Genomic DNA, 9,378 nt, shown 5'->3' on the forward strand with positions numbered 1-9,378 from the left:
CGGGCCAGGCCTCGGGGACAGCGTGACGGGCGCCCCGCGCAGGAGGAGGGGCAGGACCGAGTCCCAGGGCCCAGGCCTGCGCTCAGGGCTCCGCAGGGGACAGAGTCTGGGGGGGCAGCTCCGTGGTGGAGACTCCCCAGCGCCCTGGTTTCACTTCTCCTCTCCCAACCTGTGTCGGCGCCTCCTTCCTGGAGACTCGTGACGCGGCCCCACTTCTCACTCCCATTGGCTGAGCGGTTTCCAGAGCAGCCAATCAGCGTCCCCGCGGCTCCCGGTTATAACTCCTCCGCGGAAGCGCCCGGACTCAGACCGTCCCCCCGACGCCGAGGATGAGAGTCATGAGCCCCCCCACCCTCCTCCTGCTGCTCTCGGGGGCGCTGGTCCTGACCCCCAGCTGGGCCGGTGAGTGCGGGGGCGGAGGGGGCGGCGGTGCGGGAGGAGCGAGGGGACCCGGCGGGGGCGCGGGGCCGGGAAGGCGCGTGTCCAGCCCGGGCCCTGCCCCCCGTCCGCCCCCCAGGCCCCCACTCCCTGAGGTATTTCAGCACCGCCGTGTCCCGGCCCGGCCGCGGGGAGCCCCGCTTCCTCACCGTCGGCTACGTGGACGACACGCAGTTCGTGCGGTTCGACAGCGACGCCCCGAATCCGAGGAAGGAGCCGCGGGCGCCGTGGATGCAGCAGCCGTGGGTGGAGCAGGAGAGGCCGGGGTATTGGGACCGGGAGACGCAGATCAGCAAGGAAACCGCACAGACTTTCCGAGGGAACCTGCAGACCGCCCTCGGCTACTACAACCAGAGCGAGGACGGTGAGCGCGCGCCGGACCCGTCACGACCCCCCTCCCCACGGACGGGCCGGGGTCGCCCCGAGGGTCCAGGTCCGAGCGTCACCCCGAGGCGGCGGGACCCGCCCGGCCGCCACCCGGGAGCAGCCGCGGGGACTTTGACCCGATTTCACTTTCAGTTTTAGATCCAGTCCCCGCGGGGCGGGCGGGACGGGGCTGACCGCGGGGCGGGGCGGGGCTGACCGCGGGGCGGGGCGGGGCGGGGCTGACCGCGGGGCGGGGCTGACCGCGGGGCGGGGCGGGGCGGGGCTGACCGCGGGGCGGGGCTGACCGCGGGGCGGGGCGGGACGGGGCTGACCGCGGGGCGGGGCGGGGCGGGGCTGACCGCGGGGCGGGGCTGACCGCGGGGCGGGGTCAGGGTCTCACACCTTCCAGAGCATGTACGGCTGCGACGTGGGACCCGACGGGCGCCTCCTCCGCGGGTACAGACAATTCGCCTACGACGGCTCCGACTACATCGCCCTGAACGAGGACCTGACCTCCTGGACCGCGGCCGACATGGCGGCTCAGATCTCCAAGCGCAAGTGGGAGGCGGCCGGTGTGGCAGAGCGTGACAGGAGCTACCTGGAGGAGGAGTGCCCGGAGTGGATCCGCCTTTACCTGGAAAAAGGGAAGGAGACCCTGCAGCGCGCAGGTACCAGGGCCCTGGGGCCGCCCCCTCTCCCCGGGGCTGCGGCTCCTACAAGGAGACAGGACAGGGGGTCAGTGTCAGACACCCCTCCTTGGGTCAGGGAGGGAGCCCCCTGGATGTCAGGTCAAGTACAAGAGGCACCCCCCTCCTCCCAGGGACAGTGAGGGGTGCAGGCTCTCCTGGGGTTCAGGGAGACCCCCCTGAAATAGCCCATCAGCGGTCCCCATGGGCCCTGCAAGGGCTCTGGGACCCACGGGGACCTTCTCTCTCAGGCCTTGTGCGCTGCCCACACCCACTGTGTCTGAGGCCTCACCCCAGCTTTTCTGAGTCACATGGTCTCCTACCCTGGGCGGTGTCTCTCTAATTCTAGAACTTTCTAAAGACTAGAAGGTCCTTCCAGGTGCCTCTGTCCAGGCTGGTGTGTGGACTGTGTGCTCCCTCCCCCACCCCCAGGTGTGCTGTCCACTCTCAGGATGGTCACATGAGCACTGCTGGAGTGTCCCATGGTGGATGCAAAGTTCCTGCATCTTCTCCCCTCCCCTCAGACCCTCCAAAGGCACACGTGACCCACCACCCCGTCTCTGCCCGTGAGGTCACCCTGAGGTGCTGGGCGCTGGGCTTCTACCCTGCGGACATCAGCCTGACCTGGCAGCGTGACGGGGAGGACCAGACCCAGGACATGGAGCTGGTGGAGACCAGGCCTGCGGGGGACGGCACCTTCCAGAAGTGGGCGGCCGTGGGGGTGCCCCCTGGAGAGGAGCAGAGATACACGTGCCGTGTGCAGCACGAGGGGCTGCCCGAGCCCCTTACCCTGAGATGGGGTGAGGAGGGGCCGTGGGCACAGAGCCTCTTCTCAGGGCAGCAGGGGCCCTGGGGGACCTCAGTGGGGTCGGGGCTGAGGCCTGGGGTCAGGGCCCTCACCCTCCCTTCCCTTCTCCCCCCAGAGCCGCCTTCTCAGATCTTCATCATCATGGGCATTGCTGGGGGCCTGGTTCTGCTGGGAGCTGTGGCTGTAGCTGTGATGTGGGGAAGGAGGCGCTCAGGTGGGCAGGGTGGGGTCTGAGTGTCTGTCCCACTGGGGGTTCAGGCCCAAGTAGATGTCCTGTCTCCTTCATGGGAAGCACCATCCCCACCCGTGTGATGGCCAGTGTGGGGCTCTGTGCTCACACTTACTCTGTAGTGAGGCCCGTGGGAAAATGAGGGACCCACTTACCACCTGATGATGCTGGTGGTGGGGACCCCGTTCCCAGCAGCCCCAGGTCAGAGGGCAGGTCCCTGCTGAGCACAGACCTCCAGGCAGGCAGTGGGTCCAGTCCTTACACACCCACTTCCCTCAGTTTACCTGGTCCTGCCCTGGGTCTATACACAGGGTTCTGGAAACTTCTCTGGGGCCCAGGACTAGGGCTTCCTTTAGGACCTCATGGCCCTGCCTCCTCCCTGGTCTCTCATGGGATGTTTTCTTCCCGCAGGTGGGAAAGGAGGGAGCTACTCTCAGGCTGCCAGTAAGTATGGAGGGGGACCCCTGAGGCCCTGTGACAGTGCAGATGGGAGCCATGGGGACCCCACCCTCCCATAGTTCCTCCTTAGTCTCCTGCCCTGGGGCTCTGACCCTCTCCTATTGTGTCCCCCCCCCGCCCCCGCCCCCGCTTCCCCCAGGCAGTGACAGCGGCCAGGGCTCTGATGTGTCTCTCTCGGCTTCTAAAGGTGAGACCCTGCCGTGGGGAGGGGTGGGCAGAGGGGAGGACTGGGTGGAGGGGAGTCTGTGGGACACTGTGAGCATGAAGTGGACTCTGAGAATGTCACCAGTTACAGCCACTGACCTGAATGTGTTCATGATGCTTGTCCTCCACAGCGTGAGGCAGCTGCCTTGTGGGGACTGAGTGATGGAAGATGTTCACGCTCCCGCTTCCTGACTCAAGAACCTCTGATTTGGGGGCTGGCCCCGCCCTGCTCCCCACACTTTCCTGTCAGCAGAGGCGGGGTGGGCCCTCCCCATCCCTGCCTTTACTCCCTGCTGCTCTGAGCTGCAACTTCCTGCTTTGTATTGAAATGAGACTGTGGATTGTCCTCGTGTTTTAATTCTTGCTGTGACTGGTGTCGGGTAATTAAAGGAGACCCTTTAATGAATTATTTTCTCAGAGGAAATAAATGGAAGCACCAAGGATTCTGCAGATTCCTGTGTGTTTTGTGCTCTTTGCAGGGGGACGGGAGAGGCTGTGAGGACGGAGTGTGGTCGGGGCCTGTGCACAGATGGTGCTCAGTGCATCGTGGGCTTTGATGTGGTCACTCCTCAACTGGGTCACCTCTCTGCTCCTCTGACCTTGTCCCTCAGTGTTCCCTGTCCCACCAGGACCTGTGCTCACAGGGACACACAGGCCTTGTCACTTGTTCGAATAAATCACATCTCCAGGCCCCTCGTCATCCGATCCTCAGGTCTGGGTCAGGCCCTCAGAACCTCTCTTCTGGGTGTTTGTTGTTTCTTTGCTTTTGTGGATATGATGCCTGTTACTGTGTTTGTGTAGGAGTTTTGGTCTCATTCTCTGGGTGTCCCCGTCTGACAGTATCAGGGCTCATTTTTGCTGTCATTGTCCCGCTGGCCCAGGGGTCCCTGCACACAGGACTCTGGTTGGAGAGATACATTTCAGGCTCCTCCTGCTCTTGCCCCCTCTAGGGCCTGAAGGTTCCAACCCTCTGATCAGCTTGGTCTTTCTGGGGACCAGCCCCCACCCTGACTCTCTCCAGGACCCTCAGCCAAGAGCCATCTCACTAGCGTCCCAAAGACACTTGTCACTGAGGAGATGCCCATGGTTTTAGGAGCTCAGTGCCAGGAGCCAGGGGCAAAGACCAGACACTTTCTCAGATCCATTAATAGCAACAGTGTCCCAATAATTGAAGATGTTGGCACCTTACTAGAGTCCCACCTACTGATGAACACTGTGTCCAATCCATCATCCTTTGAGGATGGTTACATGACCCGGACACTTACGAAAATTGCCCAACAGTTGTAGTCAGAGGAGAAATTGAATTCAGCCCTAATGTGATGTTTCTGCCCACCTCACAGCATTGAGAATGACAGAGTCAGACAAAACCAATTGTTCACAAGAATGTGGACTCGTTCTGTCTCACATATTCCTGGTGGGAAAGTAAGTTGTTCCAAACCTGGTGGAAAATGCATTGGCCGCACTCCCTGCACCTAGAGACTGAGAGCAGGATGGGGTGTCAGGGGTAGTCAGAGGCTGAGCGTCACGGACAGGATGACAGGAGATCACACATGGGACGAGGGAGAGAGTGAAAGGCTCAGAAGGACAGATGGACCAAACGGAGAGACACCTGTTGGCAAAAGTGTGGAGAAAAGACAACCACTACCCCTGTTGGTGGGAATGTATTTGTTCTCCAGAAAGAGATTTTCAGCCCTTGTGTACCTCAAACTACCCAACTGACATGATGGCTCCCTTCCACTGGTTGGGCACTCCTACCGTGTCCCCCAATGCTTTCCAATGCGGTGCCACACATGGGCTGTCACAGCCGGGAAAGTTATTCAAGATGCCAACTCTCCCACCTCCCCTTCGAAAGAAATAATAAAAGGAGAGGATTTAATGAGGTTAGACGGATCTCACATATCTTGGAGTTTAGGGAGAGTCACTCTGCCCCATGGGACACCTGTACATTTCTGAGCAGAGACAGGTGAGATAAGGGGAGCATTTCCATTGGAGGGTAAGGAAATCAGGATGAAGCAGTTGATGTAGAAACACAAAGGTGGGAATGGCACCTAAGTGTTTCTTCTCAAGGGACGCTGAGGGGTACCTGTTGGCAACTCTCCCTGGACAGGATTGAAGGGACCGCAGGCCTCCAATTCAATTAGTGTCTCGAGCAAGCTGTCACAGCCTTGACTCCAGTTCTGCGGGCTGTGTTCAACGACCCCTCTTCTGCTCCATGTGACACGGGCTGGGGCGGGGTCATTGGGAGCCCTGCTGGACCAGAACATTCCAGAGGGTCCCTGACGGGTGCAGCTGGTGCTGGAAGCCGGCTGGAGGTCCTTGGGCTCTGAGATGTGTGCTGCTCCAAGCTGGGCCTCTGGCTCCAGGGGCTTGGGCCAAGGGTACAAGTGAGACCCACAGGCACCACGTGTCACACCCACAGGCCCCTCATGTCACACCCACAGGCCCTCATGTCACACTCACAGGCCCCTCATGTCAGACCCACAGGCCACTCATGTCAGACCCACAGGCCCCTCATGTCACACCCATAGGCCCTCATGACACACACGCAGGCCCCTCATTTCAGACACACAGGCCCCTCATGTCACACCCACATGTCCCTCAAGTCACACCCACTTGCCCCTCATGTCATACCCACAGGCCCTCATGTCAGACCAACAGACACCATGTTTCAGACCCATATTGCAATCTTCTTCATTATTCAAACCATTTCGTTCCAGATTTTCAAGTTTCGACCTTAAGTTGACAAACATATGAGTCCAAATGCTACCTTGAAAAAAGCAAGTTGCATCTCTATATTGTCAATTTGTATCCATTGGAAATCCTTTAATTCCAAAGTACTGTAAACAACTACATCCAGATACTTAATAATTTCAATGGTCTGTTCGATGCTTCTAAATTGGTTGAATCTTTCGCTGAACTGTTCAAATAACGAGTTTACTATATAATGGTACATAAGTATGGGCTCAATTACACTTGTTCTAGTGGCCTTCTCCAAATACTTTTTTTTTTCTGAGCTTGTGTTCATTGATTGGTCAGAAACTGCCCCAAAAGTGGTGGCGGTCAGCTTTCCTGCTCCTGAGTAACCACTTCCCAGTCAGACTGGAATGAAAGATGTGGGTGCTTCTGAGATGCTTGTCCTGGCACCTGAAGGGGAGAGCTATGGGTCTGCGGTCACTGAGCCCAATGGACTGAATGAAGCTCCTGGGTTCCATTTCAGTCAAGGTCATGTACTGGTTGGGGGCAGGATCCTGGGCGCTGGTCCCGTGCTTGGGGGAAGCAACCAATCAATGTGTCTCTTTCACTAGATGTTTCTCTCTGTCTCTTCACCTCCTTTCCACTCTCTTTAACTATCAATGGAAAATATATCCTCCAGTGAGGTTTAGCACCACCACCACCACCCCCAACAACAAAAAGTTAAAATAAAATAAAATAAAAATAAAAAGACAAGAAAAAAATGTCTAAGAGCCAGGACAGGGCCTCCCTGGGAAGATCTGCACTGTCAACACCACTGTCCAGGACAGGTGCCCAAGGTGGGTACTAACCATCACACCTGCTCATAGAAAAGGAACAGGCCTGGGGCGAGGGGTGACTGTCCTGAGGTCACACAGGGAATGAGCCCTAAGCTGGGATTTGAACCCAAGTAGGGTGCCCTGGGCATGCCTGCTTGGCCCTTGTGAAAAACTGCTTCTCCCTTCCAGGAAACACCAGCAGAAGCCCAGCTCGGGACTCACTGGGCACGTCTGGGTCTCCTGTGCACTTATCTCATGGCCCCACATGCATGTGGTTGGTGTGATGTTGTCCTGCAGACGAATTCCATGATACCTAGTGGAGGCAGCCTGGGTCTGTGCTGTCTGTTTCCAGGAGAGCTCAGCTCCAGGCATCAGCACTCACTACAGTGCCTCCTCTCCTCACTCCAGAGTCTGTTCAGTGGCGCTGTCTACTCTACGTGACTCAGAGTTCCCCAGAGTCAGAGCCTGGCACACACACTGGGTGCTCAGGGGTGTCTGTGGGGTGAGTGACTGACAGGAGAAGGATGGGGGCCTAGAGGAAGAGCTCCACATTGCAGCAGGGGGCTGGCCACAGCTGGCCTTCCTCACACCGCCAAGAACCACCTATTCATTGCACAGACATCTAAGGAGCCATGATTGCTTCTGAGGGCGGGGAGCCCTTTCTGCCCTGGCCTCTGGGGTAGCCACCTTCCATGGTGCTGCCTGCCTCCTCCAGCCCCGCCTGGCCACCAGGAGCCCCGCCTCCCCCACCTGGCTCCTCCCTGGTCTAAGCCAACCTGTACTCCGATGTCCTGGGGCCCTTCCCAGCTGTTTCTGCCCAAAACCCCGCTTTCGAGGGCGGCGAGGCCGGGGCCTGTGCGCGGGCGGAGCTGCCCATTGTTGGGGCTGTGGGAGCTTCCGTTCCGAGTGGACTTGACCATTTTCCTGAGTTCAAAGTAGCGTGTGTTTTTCTTCTGAATTTAGTCCCAGTTCGCAAAGGGCACTGAGAAGTCCAGGCACTCAGATCTCCCTTCCTCCCACCCCTCCTGACCCCCATGCGCCCCACCCTTGGAAAGGGCCTCTGCATAGTCCCCTGCCCCCCTCCTTCCATCCCTCCCTGGGGCACACACCTATGGGGAGTGTGGGGCAACAAGGCGGGCCAGGGGCCCAGGAGAGGAGAGCAGGTGGGTTCCTTGGGCAGAGGGGCAGCTGAAGGCAGGGGAGGGGCCTGGCAGCGGGCTCCGTGGTCTGCGACCCAGGAAGGCAGGAGGGGGACGGAGATGCCGGCTCTGAGAAGCGCGGGGAAACAATTCACCAGCATCTGCCCAGAAGTAAAGTCACTGATGAGGTGCCAGCCCATCCCAGGTTCTGTGGGGGCGCCACCCTCGCGGGGCGGGGGGAGGGGCTCTCGGGAACCCACCCAGCTCCTGGGGCAGCCGTTCCTACACTTGAGTCTGGAGAGGGGACCCGGTGAGAGGTGATGGAGGTGAAGGCGCCCCCATTTCCACCCGCGGGAGATATGCACACCCGCTGTGGGCCCAGGATCAGGTCACCCCAGGTCCCTCTCAGAGGCAGGGAAAGGGCCGGCTCATCACCTGGCCAGCCTGGGCGGTGGTTCTGGAGACTGGGCTGTGACCGGGAGCCAGGCTGTGCTCCCAGAGGTCTGTGCGGGCCTGGCTGGGGGTGGGGGTGGTCCTTCTGTCCCACCTCCTTGGGGCCTGGCCAGGGGCTCTGTAGTTCCTCCGCCTCTGCACCCCCTCTCGTATCCGGCCCTTGACCTGGAACAGGGGCACCGCCAGGCCCCACCCCACCTGCCGGGTGAGTGATGGGAGCAGCCTGGGCCGCCCTCGCCTGGTCCCTGAATCCATCTCAGTCCCAACTTCCCAACACACCCCGAAGCCGTGACCTCCTGGACCCCCCTCACCCTCCAGGTCCAGATGCTTCCAACAGCTCGGAACTCACGGCTTCCGATGGCTCTCACGGGTGACGGTGACCCCTCGGCGTGAGTGAGGAGGAGAGATGGCAGCGAGCTCCGGCCAAGCGGAATCCTCCTGGTCTGTGACCGGGTCTCCATCGCCTGCAGACCAGGCTGGGCTTATTTATTTATTTATTTATTTTAAATATATTTTATTGATTTTTTACAGAGAGGAAGGGAGAGGGACAGAGAGCTAGAATCATCAATGAGAGAGAAACATCGATCAGTTGCCTCCTGCACACCGGCTCCTAAGGTACATGTGCCCGCAACTAAGGTACCTGCCCTTGACCAGAATCGAACCTGGGACACGTCAGTCCTCAGGCTGATGCTCTGTCCACTGAGCCCAACATGTTAGGGCGGGCATTTTTATTTTTAAAAAAATAAATTATTTTCTTTTTAAATTACCTCTAGGGTCAGAAAGGGGGGGGGGGTGCAGGAGAGAAACATTGAACTTATTGAGTTTGAACCCAAAACCAGGGTATGTGCCCAAACAGGGAACCGAACCCGCGACCCTCCCTGACCCCTTGGCACTCAGGCCCGCGCTGGCATCCCTGAGCCACACCCGCCAGGGCCGGGTCTGCGTGTCTGGGTCCTTCAAACGCTTCAGACGCGTGCGAACCAGCTCATAGGCCAACACGCCCCATGCGGCCATTGGGCCGTAGGCGTTTCTCTCCGGGAAACCATGTGTGAGCTGATTATGAAAAATGGATCAACCCTGGCCTCTA

The 9,378-nt window shown here is 59.3% G+C and overlaps 1 protein-coding gene across 2 annotated transcripts in view; it reads left to right on the plus strand.

The window, feature by feature from the left end:
• Positions 1-296: 296 nt before the first annotated feature.
• Positions 297-9,378, plus strand: part of LOC138999562 (class I histocompatibility antigen, Gogo-B*0102 alpha chain-like) — a 28,630-nt gene continuing 19,548 nt past the window's right edge. The window contains exons 1-8 of one of the 2 annotated variants that reach the window (XM_070401722.1): positions 299-402; positions 518-802; positions 1,197-1,472; positions 2,015-2,290; positions 2,414-2,512; positions 2,939-2,971; positions 3,126-3,173; positions 3,322-3,640. In XM_070401722.1, coding sequence (XP_070257823.1) covers positions 330-402; positions 518-802; positions 1,197-1,472; positions 2,015-2,290; positions 2,414-2,512; positions 2,939-2,971; positions 3,126-3,173; positions 3,322-3,326 — 1,095 coding nt within the window. In that variant the 5' untranslated portion in view covers positions 299-329 and the 3' untranslated portion in view covers positions 3,327-3,640. Of the gene's footprint in view, positions 403-517; positions 803-1,196; positions 1,473-2,014; positions 2,291-2,413; positions 2,513-2,938; positions 2,972-3,125; positions 3,174-3,321; positions 3,641-9,378 lie in introns of those variants that run through there. The other variant, XM_070401721.1, reaches the window with a different exon arrangement.

The sequence above is a fragment of the Myotis yumanensis genome, unplaced genomic scaffold, assembly GCF_028538775.1.
Source record: "Myotis yumanensis isolate MYYU_CA2020_CCGP unplaced genomic scaffold, mMyoYum1.0.hap1 SCAF_23, whole genome shotgun sequence".
NCBI classification, from domain to species: domain Eukaryota; kingdom Metazoa; phylum Chordata; class Mammalia; order Chiroptera; family Vespertilionidae; genus Myotis; species Myotis yumanensis.